This window comes from Gouania willdenowi, chromosome 8 (genome assembly GCF_900634775.1).
Source record: "Gouania willdenowi chromosome 8, fGouWil2.1, whole genome shotgun sequence".
NCBI classification, from domain to species: Eukaryota; Metazoa; Chordata; class Actinopteri; order Blenniiformes; family Gobiesocidae; genus Gouania; species Gouania willdenowi.
Window position 1 is genome coordinate 27814815 of NC_041051.1, and position 15257 is coordinate 27830071.

General features: G+C 38.2%; 1 protein-coding gene and 3 non-coding genes across 5 annotated transcripts; all 4 read right to left on the reverse strand.

The window, feature by feature from the left end:
• Positions 1–59: 59 nt before the first annotated feature.
• On the reverse strand, positions 60–14285 carry ccdc47 (coiled-coil domain containing 47). 2 transcript variants are annotated; one of them, XM_028454417.1, is made up of 14 exons: positions 14137–14285; positions 11372–11677; positions 8977–9078; positions 7001–7175; positions 6796–6917; positions 5063–5128; positions 4878–4979; positions 4294–4404; positions 3522–3607; positions 2257–2315; positions 2054–2163; positions 598–765; positions 427–510; positions 60–322 (listed from the first exon to the last, which is right to left on the reverse strand). In XM_028454417.1, the coding sequence occupies exons 2-13, from the start codon at positions 11663–11665 to the stop codon at positions 430–432; spliced, it is 1476 nt and encodes a 491-aa protein (XP_028310218.1). In that variant the 5' UTR covers positions 11666–11677; positions 14137–14285; the 3' UTR covers positions 60–322; positions 427–429. The 2 variants fall into 2 exon arrangements, with proteins under 2 accessions (XP_028310218.1, XP_028310217.1); XM_028454416.1 differs by having other exon boundaries at positions 60–510.
• LOC114469081 (small nucleolar RNA SNORA71) lies at positions 3196–3325 on the reverse strand. The gene has a single exon (XR_003674709.1). It is a non-coding gene; the product is annotated as a small nucleolar RNA SNORA71 (small nucleolar RNA).
• On the reverse strand, positions 5271–5400 carry LOC114469083 (small nucleolar RNA SNORA71). Its single transcript, XR_003674711.1, has one exon. It is a non-coding gene; the product is annotated as a small nucleolar RNA SNORA71 (small nucleolar RNA).
• Positions 8035–8164, reverse strand: LOC114469084 (small nucleolar RNA SNORA71). Its single transcript, XR_003674712.1, has one exon. It is a non-coding gene; the product is annotated as a small nucleolar RNA SNORA71 (small nucleolar RNA).
• Positions 14286–15257: the final 972 nt, after the last annotated feature.

Here is a 15257-nt window from a genome sequence, read left to right on the forward strand (position 1 = left end):
TACCAACCCAACTTCTGATTCTGACTTACAAAGAGACAGAAAGACACAAACCAGAGAAGGACGTCCAACAGACTCCAGTGCATTTTATTTGTGGACAATCATAAACAGTCTGCAAAAAGAGGAAGATACAGATACCAGTACATATCCCCTGGTTTAAATATAAATAAAATTACTATATTAGTATTATTTAAGATCAATATAATGCAAATAAATTCAAAATGAAACCAGAGCAAATTTCTTGGGACCTTCTTAGATCATGATTCCTGACTGGGTCTTGATTCAGGTTGAAAAAGCTCATGAAGGCGATTCATTGGGAGGAGAACTGTGTGGAAGAAGACAAAAGCAGAGCTGGGGAACTGAGCACTGACTGTGTGTGTGTGTGTGTGTGTGTGTGTGTGTGTGTGAGCTCTCTGTCGGGATGGCCACCTTTCACATGGCCTTCACTTTGATCTGCTTCATCTTCATCTGCTTCTTCTCGATCTTCTTCTGCTCGCGTCGCTGAGCTGCTTCCTGCCGAGAGAGCACGAAACAATCTTTCATGATCAACGACTAAAATCCTGGAACTTCTAACTCGAGACGTGTAACTCAGTCTCAGACCTCCAGGCGGCGCTGCCTCTCAGGGTCCTCCTCGTTCATGATCCTCTCCTTCTCCGCTCTTTTCTTCTCCTCCCGTCGTGTCTGCGCCGCCTCCTGACGCTGAGCGTGCGTCTGTTTCAGAAAGTTCTCCTCCACACGAGCACGATTCCTGTCAGCTTTCTGCTTTCCCTTCAAGCACAAAACGAACTTTGTTTCTATTCTGTTCGTTCAACCCTGAGGTGCACAATGCGTCGATCGCGCACGTGGGACACAATCCACACAAAATGCAAAGTGGAACAGCACAGTCACATATGCATGGTTCCTACACTTTTTTGACAATGTTTTTTTTTTAAAACTTTTCCAACTGCTAAGATCTATTCAAGACCTTTAGAGTGCAAAAATGAGCGGGCCTTTCCAGTGAACTAGTGTAACAGAGGTCTGACAGTAATAGTAATAGCAAAGGTTGGATTTTAAATATTAAAATAAAATAGGCTATATTTCCAAAACAGTTAAATTATTCCATGACTTTTCAAGACTGGAAAAATCGGTTTTTCAAATTCCAAAACCTTTCCAGGAATTTTATGACCGTGGGGACCCTACATATACCAGAAATGAAACCTAACAATTCAGCTTTTGAGCTCAATTTGAGGGGCACTCGTGCACTAATCTGTTCATTTACAACCTCTAATAATAAGTAGAAGAAAAACCTCCAGCCTCAAAGCCATTAAATGACCTGCCCAACCAGGTACATTTATTATTAGCATCTTCAGAACAACCTACGTGTGTGGAAGCCATTGAAGTTCTTCTAAAGAACAAATACAACCAACACTGAAACGCTCTGTGTGCCACTGACTGGCACCGCTAAATGTGCTTTTTATTGTGTTTCTTTGATGAAGTGAGCATCTGTGTTTGGTGCTTTGCTTTTTCAGAAATATTTTTCTTCATTGTATTTATATTTAAAAAAAAAAAAAAAAAAAATCAAAACTCAGTTTTTAAATGCTACTGTTTCAATATTACTTTTGTATTTTAATACAAAGAAGTGGAACAAACTACCAGCAGAGCTGAAGTCAACATCCAGTGTAAACATTTTAAAATCCAAGTTAAAGGCACTTTTTCTCTCTACAGAGTATGATTGAGAGGGAGATTTTAAAAGTATTTACAACAGATTAAAAAAAAAAAAAAAACATTTACTGCTGATTTAAATTTCTTATTGATTTTTAAACTGTTAAATATGTTCTGTTGCACTTTTTAATCATGTAAAGCACATTGAATTGCCTCGTGTAACAAAAAATGCACTATACAAATAAATTTGCCGAGCCCTAATATTATACAAATATTGAATAATTATTGAATAATTGTAATAGCAATAATAGTGTAAATATTAAAATCTACTTATTTACAATTATAATCCCCCTAACAGTCGTGAGGTGCTGTTCGTGGTAGAAGTGTGTGCACCCCTTGGCTACGTTGACCTCACCTCTCTGTTGAGACGGAGCTTCTTGACTTTGTCGATGCTGTAAATCACCATGTTCATCAGAGGAAGCAGAGCGTCCATGTCTTTGGTGGAGGTGTTGCCCATCCCAGGCACTACGCGCACACGCACACACACGCGCACACAACTTCACAAACTACACAGATGAAGGAAAAGCAAGACTTGAGAAAACATGATGAAAATCTCACCATTAAATGTAAACAGTAAAGTCTTCTTAGTCTCAGGCAGCTTTAGGGGCTGACCTTCCCTGAGGAACAAAAAAAAAAAAAAAAAAAAACACTTAGGAGACCAAGTTCCTCTTTTTTGACTCCAGGCTTGGTTTCTTAAATTAAAAAAAAAAGCATCACAAAAAGGATGAGAATTTAAAAGCAGTCAGAGCCCGACACTCTCCCAAAAACACATTATAAGAACTTTTATTACAGTGGAGGCACAAAAAAGTCATTGAATATTTTAAAATCCTTGTGTAATTTTCAGTCCTTTTGTTTGTGGTTTTTTCTTTTTACTTTTTGTTATTTTGTATGTTTTTGGGTCATTGCGTAATTTTCTATCATGTCTTCCTTATGGGTTTTTGGAGTCTTTTGTATTTTTGTCATAATTCTGTCTAATCTTTGGTGATTTATATTTGTATACATATTAAAACATATTTCTTGTCCTCCTGTGTGTTAAGATTTATTTTGTTGTTCTTTAGAGTGTGCAAGGTGAATTTGTGTATTTTTCTATCATTTTCTGTACGTTTGTTGTAGCTTTGTATATTCTGTTTTTTTGTGTGTATTTGTTGTCCTTTTGTGTGTTTATTTTAGAGGATGATTAGAATTCAAATGAAAACAGCATGTGGCTCATCTTTGTGTTAACTGCTTCAAAATTCAGTTCACCGTAATGTGATTTTATTTTAAATGGAGTGCGTCAATTACAAAAAAATATTTTTTCTAAACTTCGTCATTTTATTTTCTGCTGATCAGAACAATAACTAAAACCAGTGTTTTAATTTTTTTTCTTGAATAAATGTTTCTCTTTCTATTAGCAGCTAAATTATAGCGTTTGGTGACGTTTCTCCTGATAGAATCCAAACATACATGCGTAACTTTCATTCATGCATCAGTGTTTTGTTTAAAAGGCTTTTAGATGAATGTGTGCGAGCACCAGGGTTTAACAGGAAGTGACGTCCTGCAAACACAGGGAAAGGCTTGCACTTTCCTCTTCCTGTAGTAAAACAATGACCAAGCGACGAGGATGCCATGATCACCTTTCGATACAGGAAACGAAAAATTACTCTCGACAGAAACTGTGCAAAATAAAACGCCAGAAGATGCAGAAAATGTTGAGTCAAATTATAATGGATGTTTGTGTTTGGGACTTAAAAAAAGGATTATAAAATACATTTTAATCTCTTTGGCAATCGTTAAAAAAAAAACCCCAAAAAAACAGCAACACTTCGATACGGTTAAATACTCACTCTTGCATAATTTTTGGACCAGAAAATTGGTCCGAGAAATGGATGGACTCGATCTTGTCAGCGTGGTTGGTGATGTAATGAACCATCTAAAAGTGGGAGGAGAAAACCACAGTTAAGATTTATTTGTTTGCACATACAAAATACTTTTTTAAATCCATCAAATATTTATAACATAACTGTGTGGTCAACTGAGACCCCTCACCACTACGCACTTTACATACAGTATATAAAGCAATATTACAATAGATAAGGTATGGGAAAATTATACTTCATCATAGTCATCATACAAGAGGGATTAACAGACGGATTCTACCGAGAATACCTATGGATTTAATTATTTTCCTACAAACATGCTCAGAGGGAGGTTTCCAAGTGAGTCTTTGGTCAACAATTACACCAAAAATTTTTGGTTTTATCTACTATGTTAATTTTGACTCCAATTGGCAAATTTACATAATTTTGACTGAGGCTACGGTTTTTTGTGCTAAAAATCATGAAGTTAGTTTTTTGCAAATCAAGAGAAAGCTTGTTATGTTTGAACCACTCAAATATATTAGAAAATTTCATCATTTGCTTCTCTTATCACACTGTCCAAATTCTCATGAGATAATAAAAGCAATGTGTCATTAGCAAACATAAGAGGCAAAGTAATTATACAAACAATTTTTCAAATAATAAACAAATGTGGTCCTAGAATAGAGATCACGTGACAAATGGCTGAACAGCCTTTCACACATTTTACAGCAGCTTCAGTGTCAGGCCAAGTTCACACCTTGTTGTCCATCACGCCGTCCGTGACTTCGCCCATCTCACTAAGAATAGCCAGGGAGTCTGGGAGTCCGTACTTGGATCCCGACTTTGGCTTGTCGCCGCAGAACTCGCTCTGAGGAGGAGGAAGACCATCAGAGTTAAAAGCAAAGAATACACAATAATTATAGTTCAATTTCGAAATATTCCATAATGTCTTAAATTCATCTGATAAGATAAGTCGAAGCAGGAAAACTGACTTGATAACGTAGCGCTGGCCCTTCACCCCGTGCTGCTACGTGCTAAGCTAACCAAAACATGTTGGATTATGAAATATGAAACAGCCGCTGCACACAGTGGTTTAGAATCATCACTCATTCATCTTTACAGTTAAGCAGCTGCATTTGTGCCTTATTGGATTATTTGGCCATAATTTGTAATTTTTTAAACTATGTTTTTTACTAAAAAATATAGGACACTTGTCGTGTACTAATGCACTTTGTTTTGAATATTAAAAATTAGTGCATCACAAGTTAAAATCCAGACATGTGACCTAATCCTGTAAATACGTTGCTTTTCCTTAAACTAGAGTGTGTGGGTAATATTCACCAAGTCCTGCATCTCCTTCTGAAGCCTGGCCATGGCCTTCTTCGTTCCCACGGCGAACACAAACGTATCCATGTCCTCCTCATTCAGCGTCACTTTGATTTGCTGCAGGTGAGCGACAAACACACGGTCACGCACACACATACTCACCACAGAGTAGACAAAAACACCCACAGTGGGATTCTTACCACTTGGTCTCCGGCGGGCCGCATCATCCTGGCCAGCACGTTGAGCAGGTCCTGCCTCTTCAGAAACTGGAGGGATGAACAGGGAAGGGATTTACATTGTCTCAGCAGCACAAATCCTCATTATGTGGGTCACATGTGAAAAAAAACTTGAAGTTTTTTAGCAGTGCCTTCAGTATTGACTTCCTGTATGTTAAGAAAGCAGAATGAATGTGTGCAAACACCAGGGTTTGACAGGAAGTGACGTCCTGCAAATACAGGGAAAGGTTTGCAGTTTCTTCTTCCTGTAATAAAATAATAACCGGGCGACGAGGACGCCATGATCACCTTTCAATACAGGGGACGTAAAAGTTTTGAAAACTTTGTCTTCTTTGATAGTAAAGCCATAAAAAAGTATGACAGGATATATTGAAAATCAAAACTTTAAAAAAAAAAAAGAAAGAAAATAAAAATATTTATTCTGCATTAGAATAAATATTTTTGGTAACACTTTACTTGAAGTTTTATACATAAGGCTGACAATACGCTGTCATTAGAATGAATACGGTGTCATGAAGGCGGATTTTTGGGTTAGGCGGAGTGATCTAGTGGGGTTATGTAGGGTAACAAATGACACTTAATGACAGCCTTCATGACACCTTATTCATGCTAATGACAGGTGTCGTGTCATAATAAAGACATATTAATGTCAGCCATATGTATAAAACTTCAAGTAAAGTGTTACCATATTTTCTCTGAAATAGGGTTATTTCTTTAAATTGGCAAACAAAACTCCTCCGTGTTGTCAGTTGTAGTTTAAATTCCAGATTCACTAAACACTTAATTTGTATATGAAGACTTGCTGCCTTAAAGTGTGTCAGATTCTGTACACTGATTCTAGTAGATAAGCTTAAATATTGTCAGAATGTTACTTCTAACCTGAATGCTTGTGTAGAATCTTTATTGGAGGAACTAGACTTAGTAAATGTGTAAATACACACAGACAGCATCATAAAAATGATTCGATGAAAGATTAAGATAATGATTCTTAGAGCAGGAAACAAAGAAAACAAACGTCATGGAAGACACCCCTGTTATGTTGGTGGGTATCAGAAGAACAGCAAATGGTGAAGAGTGTGAGAGTGTGTGTGTGTTCCACCCCTGGAATATGAACTGTAGGTGAAAAGCACCAAAAGAACAAGTGAGTCAGATTACGATATGTCTTTGGCATCCAGAGCAGTCTGTTGTGAAGGAAGTAGTGAACCTTGATCGTGCTTGTAGCTTTACATGTATCAAAGTTATTGATTATGATAATAAACCTAGTCATCTATCTGAGGTGATTAAATAAATGGACTGATGTTCAGGTCATTAAAAACACCAGCATTAAAAGTTCTACATTGACAAGTGGTAGAATATAACCGCATACTGTAAATGAGAAAAACATCTATTAGAACCTAAAGTTTTATTTTTTGGGGTAAATTCACTCTAATTTGAATAATGTGACATTAATGGGTGTTTCACTCTTTGGTTTGTTTTTATATTTTTTGTGATAGAATAAAGCCAGGGAAATGAAGTCACCTTTTTGTATGTTACACCTCTGAATTTGGCATTTTTAACATCTTTATTTTCAAGCCTCATCAAATCATAATCTCTCATAAACTCACATTATTATAGTAATTATCAAACCACTTTTTCACACAAGTGCCTTAACCTTCAGTTTATACTGAATAATTGTTTAAAAAAAAACAAGTCGTTACCTTGAGCTGGATCAACATTCCTTCACAGCACACACGCCCAGAGCACCACAGGTTGTAGATGTGCTCATTTTCCTGGTTCAGCTTCCCCGTGCTCACCGCTTCTTTACTGGTGCCGTCATCACCTGCCCAGTCAGACGTGATGGTGAAAACCCAGCGAGATGAACAGAAACAGGAGGAGCAAACTAACAAGAAAGAGTGAACCCACCCACGAGAGCGAAGTTGCTCTCCAGCAGTTCCCTGTGAGAGTTGAACCAGGCCTGAGCCAGACGGCCATTTTTGTTCTTGCCGATGATGTAGTTCATGATGTAGGCCAGGAGGCCTGTCACCATCAGGATCTCCATGTAGTAGCTCTCCCAGCTGTTCTGGAGATGAGCCGGTACCTGCAGGGCAGCAGAGGAAATCTGACGTTTGGCTTCCTTTCTCCCATTAAAACTACTTCGGGCAACATTTGGATGCCCCATTTTTGGCATTGGATTCTAATTTTCTTCAAGAAGTACAATCCTTTCTCTGTGGAAAGTAAATGTTCCACCTCTGAGTAGTGCTGCTCGATTATAGAAAAAATAATAATCACGATTATTTTAGTCATAATTGAAATCACGATTATTCAAACAATTATTTGTCAACCAAAAAGTTATTTTATTTTTTTTTACAAAAAAACATATTCTTTAAACATAAATAAAAGCCTTCAAACACCAAAATCAAGTATGTTCACTTTTGCACAAAACAAAACCTTTCTTGCACGTGATGTGTCTTTGTTCTAGGTCTTCATCATCAAACCCAAAATATTCCCAAACAAAGAGAATTTGACTTTCCACTTGTTTACCAAGCATTTTTGCTGCTTTTCTCCTGCCACGTTTCAAGACCACTAGCAACAACTTTCCTCGTGTTGGTCTGAAGGTTAGCTTTGGCTTTGAGAGTTTTTTAAAATTTATAATTATTTTTGATAATCGTTTTTTCTCGATTATTATTTTTGTAATTGTTGGGTGTAATAATCAAAATCGTAATCAAATTTCGATTAATTGAGCAGCCCTACCTCAGAGGTTTCCAATCCTCATTCAGGGCCACATTCAAACCACTTTGATATCACATGAATCGAAAAAGTACATTAAAATAATTAGTAATCAGTTATTTCTTACTAAATTGACCTGTATTTAATCATTTAATTAAAATAATACTAAAAGTAGGGAGTCTACAAAGCATTCAGTCACAAACCTCAATACACAAAATGAGGAAATAAAATGTGTGCGAGCACCAGGGTTTAACAGGAAGTGATGTCCTGCAAACACAGGGAAAGGCTCGCGATTTCCTCTTTCTGTAGTAAAATAATGACCGAGCGACGAGGACGCCATGATCACCTTTCGATACAGGGAACAAAAAAGGACTTTTTCTTCTTTAATTAAAAATTAAAAGAGAACATTCTGCATTAAAATGTGTTCAGAATAAAACCAAGAAGAAGAAAACGTTTGATGTCATCCAGCATTTTAAGAAGTTTAGTTTAGAGGGTTTTTTTTTTTATTATTATTTGGTTATCGGCTACAGAAATTTGAAATAAGTAATTGCTGTGGACCTGATGCTGGTTTTAAAGACCAAGCACAGAAACACCAGATGTTAATTTGTGTTAGGGCTGCACGATATATCAATATGATTTATAAGGATATTGTTTTAATCTAAAGATTACTTTGCACAACAATACCAAGTTTAAAAGTCGCTACTTTTTCCTATATCCTTCCTAACTCACTCATACGCGCTGTCCTTAATGAGAGAAAAAAGCAAAATGCAGTGACACAAATGAAAGCCGTGGATATGGGCTTTACTATGTCTTAAAAGAAAGCTGGCTTGTTAATTTTGCTCCGTGTGCTTTACTGTTTGTTTAATTGTTTGAGGAGTATTCATATGTGATGTGATTTGTGTTGCATTTTGCATCAGTGGCTTTAACCCAGAATATTTTTTCTAGTAAAAATTTGAATGAGAAAAAAATATTGGAGATAAGATTTTTGGTTAATCTCACCCAGTCCTAATTAAAAACATTCTTAATTATTTCATTACTCCATCACCATATATAAACATTTAGAAACTCACTGAGGAACGCATTCAGAGTGAGTTTCTTAAGGCAGCAGATTGTCGACACACACACACTATAAGACTGATGGGCTTCTAAGGAGATTTAAACAATAAGATTACCGTGTGGATGATGAGGGGGTCCTTCATGGAGTGACCGGTCTTCTCGATATCCCTGATCCCCTCAAACTCCTCCTGGTCATATTTACTGTACATGTCCTGGTCCTGAGTGAAACAAATTCAAGAAGATAAGACATAAGTTGTTTCAAGATGGCGCCGCGGATGGCTGCTGTGGTGTGTTGGTGCGCACTTTTTTGTCTTGTTTTTGTCGTAAAATCTGCAACTGGCTGCTCTTATTCAAGAGAAGAGCTCTTGAACGTCAGGGCAACAATCCCCAAAGATTTATTTCCCACTTTCATCGCCTCCTCTGTGGATTTACTGGACATTTTACTCAAAGGTACGCTCACCTTTGCTCACGCAGTGAAGCGCCGGAGGAGAAGAAAAAGAGCTGGTGCGCTTGTGCGCCTCCGCCAGCGCGGTTGACGCACACCGTTACCGGGGATATTCCTCTCTAAAGTGCGCTCACTGTGTAACAAAGTGGACGAACTCCAGCTGCTGTTGGGTAGAAACAGAGACTTCTCCTCATTTTCTGTTCTGTGCTTCACGGAAACGTGGCTGTGTGAAGCGGTACCGGACTCTGCGCTGCAGTTGGCCGGCTTCCAACTTCACAGAGCGGACCGAGACGCGGAGCTCACCGGGAAGAGGAAATGTGGAGGAATCTGCTTTTATGTGAACAGCAACTGGTGTAACGACGTGACAGTGATCCTTCAGCACTGCTCTCCTCACCTGGAATCCTTTATTATCAACAGCAAACCCTTCTATTCTCCCCGTGAGTTGGCTTCATTCATCCTGGTTGGTGTGTACATCCCACCGTCAGCTGATGTGCGCGAGGCACAGCACACACTCGCCGACCAGATCCTGTGCATGGAGCGGACCTACCCGGACTCTTTTATCATTGTGCTTGGTGACTTTAATAAAGGGGACCTCTCACACCAGCTCCCCAAATACAGACAATTAATTAAATGTCCGACCAGAGAGGAGAAGACACTGGATCACCACACTAAGCAGTGCTTATCACGCCGTTTCCCGTGCTGCACTGGGCCTATCGGACCATTTGATGGTCCACCTGATTCCTTCATACAGACAGATGCTGAAGCTCTGTAAACCTGTGGTGAAGGAAGCTAAACAGTGGACCAGTGAAGCAGTGGAGAAACTCCAGGAGTGTTTGGACTGTACTCACTGGGATGTTTTCAGGTCTGCGAACAGTTCTCTGGATGAGTTTACAGACACTGTGACGTCCTACATCAGCTTCTGTGAGGACAGCTGCATTCCCCCCACATCAAAGCTACAGTCTCACCACAGCTGCTTACAGAGGCTCTCTCCCCTATCTTCCCCCCCTCCCACAGAGACACCTTTCTCCATCAAAGAGAGAGATGTAAATAGACTTTTCAGGAGACAAAACCCCCGTAAGGCTTGTGGACCGGACTCTGTCTCTCCTTCCACCTTAAAGCACTGTGCTGATCAGCTGTCTCCAGTGTTCACAGACATTTTTAACACCTCACTGAAGACATGCACCGTACCAGCCTGTTTTAAGGTCTCCACCATCGTTCCTGTCCCTAAAAAGCTGAGGATCACAGGACTTAATGACTACAGACCCGTCGCTCTGACATCTGTGGTCATGAAGTCCTATGAACGCCTCATGCTCTCCCACATCAAGGACATCACCGACCCCCTGCAGTTTGCCTATAGATCCAACAGGTCTGTAGACGATGCTGTAAACCTGGCTCTCCACTTCATCCTCCAGCACCTGGACTCCCCAGGCTCCTACACCAGGATCCTGTTTGTGGACTTCAGCTCTGCTTTCAACACTATAATGCCAGCTCTCCTTCAGGACAAGCTTTCCCAGCTGAACGTGCCAGACTCCACCTGCAGGTGGATCACAGACTTCCTGTCTGACAGGAAGCAGCACGTGAAGCTGGGAAAAACCATCTCTGCTCCCCGGACCATCAGCACTGGATCTCCTCAGGGCTGTGTTCTTTCTCCTCTGCTCTTCTCCCTGTACACCAACAGCTGCACCTCCTCTCACCAGTCGGTCAAACTCCTGAAGTTTGCAGACGACACGACCATCATCGGTCTCATCTCTGATGGAGATGAGTCTGACTACAGGTGGGAGACAGACCGGCTGGTGTCCTGGTGCAGCCAGAACAACCTGGAGCTCAACGCTTTAAAGACAGTGGAGATGATAGCAAATTTCAGGAAGAACTTCGTCCTTTATATTTATCATTATTATTATTATTGTTGCTGTTTTGTTCTTTTTTTTTTAATTTTTTTTGTTGTTTGTTTCATGCACCAACTACCAAGACAAATTCCTTGTACTGTCCTTAAAACTGTACATGGCCATTAAAAACATCAACAACTCAAAAAATAAAGCCTACAAAATTGTAAGTGAGGAATGCACCTGAGTGTCCGAGTCTTCGAACCCATCCTGGTCTCCTTCCAGCTCCACGGTGGCTTCATCCTCGTCTTCCTCCTCCTCGGGCTGAGAGGACGGCGAGGCGCGTGGAGGAGGAGGAGTGGTTTCAGCCTCGGACGCCAGGTCGTCGTTCATGTCCTCGAACTCGGCAAAGTCGTTGTCATCGAAGTCGGCGAGGTCCTCTCCATCGTCAAAGTCATCGTTGTAGCGCCCCCTGGAGACGGGGATGGCCAGGAGCAGCAGGAGAGCAGGGATTAGCAGGAGGTACAGGGTTCGCATGGTGGGACAGCGCTGATGGAACAGACAAAAGAGTGAAGAAAAAAGAGAAAAGGAACATTTTTACATTTTTTACAAAAGGTTACATTTCTTATAGTTTGGAATCCATCCTAATCACCTTGTATTATTCAATGTTTAATATAGGCGATTAGTCTGAAAGTGGGACAAACACGCGCAGAGTAACCAATCAGACGGAGTGGACACAGAGTTCCTCTCACCAAGAATTATTCACAACATAGGGGGATCACGTTGTGATGAGCGCGGAAAATTTTGAAATTTATAACTAAAGGCCAAATTTAGTGAAGTAAAGCTTAAGTTGTTGTTCTTTTAATCTTTGCTAGTGTCTTACTTTAAAGCCAAAAGTTATTTGTTGAATTGGTGAAGGTGATGATGAATGTAGTTACTCATGCTTGTATAGGTCATCCACTAATATATACACTGTATAACCCTGTAGAGACAGGAAATAACATTTTATTAAAAAGACTGATTCAAAGACAAGCTTTTCAAATTTAAATGAGGCAATATGTGACATTGTGTGAAATATATTATGTGAAAGTTCACAGAAAAAGTTTGGGAACCACTGCTGTATACATTGACTGTATGCTTCTGCATCACTAGCTGTGTTTCCATGACCCTTGGAAATGCACAAAATTTAAATAGCACAATAAAAACAGGTCATTTAAAAAAAACAATGAAATATCAAAAGTTTTTACGCTTTAATGAGGAGGTATTTCAGACGTTTCGATATTGAAATATGTCGCAAAAGCGCTATGGAAACATTTTCTCCGCAAATACACGTACCTGGTCACATGACCACTTCTCTCCAAGTCAACATGACGCGGTAAGTGTCGACATTTCACCGCGACATTTCTTAGCGTTATACTTAAAAATTATTACTCCCACATTAGGCGTAAAACAACAAAGGAATTGTTGGTGTTAGGAGGAGGTTTGGAGATTCCGTCTTCCTGCGGCGAAGTCTCACGGGATGAGATTTCACGGGAGTTGTGAGGCTTCAGCCCGAAACAACCTTCAATGAAAACATGTTAATTATACTTTATCGACATTTAGAGGTATTGCTTTTATTTTGCAAAACTCTGTAATGAAAACCCAGCTATCAACACTTTTCAATTAAAAATATGTCTTTTTGCCTCACCAAGAGAAAACAAAGTCACTAGCATTAGCTACTTTAGAGCTGCTGGTGTTTGACAATGACTTCTTAATCCCAAACTACAAAATTGGACCATTTTTCCACACCACTAACTTGCATTTGCCCTTTAACAGCGCAATCATATTTACACTAATTTGACATAGGTCATAAAAGCGCGCTGCACCATAATAATGACAATAGATAAACAAAACATAATCACTTTTTAAATATTGTCTTAATTTCATTATATTTGAAAATGGATTCAATGTGCAGCCCTTGCATGGGTTTCTCTGCACAAACAAAGGTTTGCAGATGCTTAACCCCAACAGAGACGCTCCCAGTGGACACTAACTGTAGAAAACAGGAAGACTTTTATATGTAAACCACTCTCGAGCAAATTTATTTCTCTTAGACATTTACCTGCAGAAATACATGTACATGAACACTTTTTTTTTAGTTAAATCTCCTGTCGCAGTATTTACTTTTTCTGCTTTTTCACTTTACACGGAGCCATAGAAGGGACATTTTGATCATTTATAAATCAAACAGTTGTGCATGCTCGGGTGAAACTTCTGCACAAGTTAAAACGTTCAGTGACCACGTAATAATGTTTTAAAAGTTGGGAATCATTATGCACATCACGATTCAATTAGGACTGCTATTCCATGTATCGCGATGCACATTTACATAGCATTAACTATAATAAAAAAAACTAAATCAGCAGTTCAACCATTGCGTTTTAAAATATCCTTCTAAAGTATTTAATTTAATGTATTAATTACATATTATATTATATTAGTATGCCTCAAATATAATCGATTACTATGTCAGAATGACGATGCATCGATTATTTTTCCCACAGCTACTTTTTACGACTGTGTAAACATACAAAGCTTGTGTATAAATACATTACTTTACAGATTAAAGTAGTACAATCAAGAGTAAGAATTTAAATATTAGTATATTAATTACTAATCAGGTAAAGTCCCACCAAAGTCACATGACTAAACCCGAACAGCTGGACGTACATTTAACCCGACAATAGCAACACTTCGCACTTGTTCGGGATAAATTTAGTTCCCGCAAACAAGTGCTTTTAAATTTAGACCTTAAGTTTAAGAAGTGTAAGATTTCAACACAAGTAAAAAATAACTGCACCCATCCCCCAGCTTCACTTCATTAGCAAAGCTTCAGTTGGCATGCTAAGTGGCTAACTAGCCTTTAAATGAGCTGCGTTTTCAACAGAAAGTAGTTTCTATATGGAAAAACACGCGCTTCAAACTGAACATACAGTTAAAAACAACACATTTATGGTTATGACACTCACCTGCGGACTAACTATGGCAATAAACGTGGTCGCCGCTTCAGATTAGACGCCCTGTTCGGCTGTCCTTGTGGTTGAAACTGAAGAAGCTAAATGCTACCTTATACTCAGCCTGACCTTTCAAAATAAAAGTTTAGCCACGCGTGTTGGTTTGCCGTCGAAGCGTACTTTCAGGGTTTATTTTGAAAGTTCACACCCCAACGTGAAAAACGTCAAAATAAGAGGTAAGTGAGTGCTACCGCTCCCAGTGGTTACAACTTGTAACTACAACTTTTCCACATTTTCCCCATAGTATACAGCAAAAATGTGTGTAATTAAATAAGGATAAATAAATTAAATTTAAATAACTAATATATTATGGACATTAAAAGGGATGACAGTGAAATTAGTATATTAAATAAAGCCAAACATCTAAAGTGGGATACAATTAATATATAACAAAACGGAACTAAGAAAGATTTTTTTTTTGTATATAAATATATATTTGAATGAATTATTTAAATGTGAAATTGTTGAAATTATATTTTTATTACACACATTTACGTCTCCAAACAGATTTGTACTTTGATAAAAAAAAAAAAAAAAAAAAATGAGAAAGAAGTTTTTGAATCACGGCCTAATAAAGTTTAGGTTAGAATTAAATTAAATACTTCAAACACTGAAATTTTTTCATTCAAATTTATCTACATTTTCAAGTCATTCTTTAACTTTTTTTTTTTTTATTAACAAAAGAATATCAAAAGAAAACATGAGTTTCATCTTCTTACTTACAAAAAAGACAAAGAAAGTTTGTTAAACTTAATAAATCTTGAATTACTCCTTTGACACACCTGTTCACTTTGGTTTTTGGTAGTTTAGTTGCTTTTTTCTGTCTTAGTTGTCTTACCTCTGTATTATTTGTTTTTTTATTATTCTTTATTATTGATTTTATTGTTCTGATTATTTTACAGTAAAATGTGATATAAAGTTATCATTTAAGTATGTATTGTGTGTTAACACTTTTAGTTTTAAAATCGGGAACTAAACTAAATTTATTCTGATAATACTACTAAAATTTATAACCAATCCTATTCTTTTGCAGGTTTGTATTTTTGGACAAAAAAAATGCTATATTATGTATACAT

Bases quoted from the DNA above. Each gene is read 5' to 3' on its own strand.
- ccdc47 (XM_028454417.1), bottom strand. From the start codon at position 11,665: ATGCGAACCCTGTACCTCCTGCTAATCCCTGCTCTCCTGCTGCTCCTG. The intron at 3,608-4,293 runs GTGTGAACTTGG...TCCCACTTTTAG, and splicing joins ACGGCGTGATGGACAACAAG to ATGGTTCATTACATCACCAA. The intron at 511-597 runs GTCTGAGACTGA...CTCTCTCGGCAG, and splicing joins AGAGGCAGCGCCGCCTGGAG to GAAGCAGCTCAGCGACGCGA.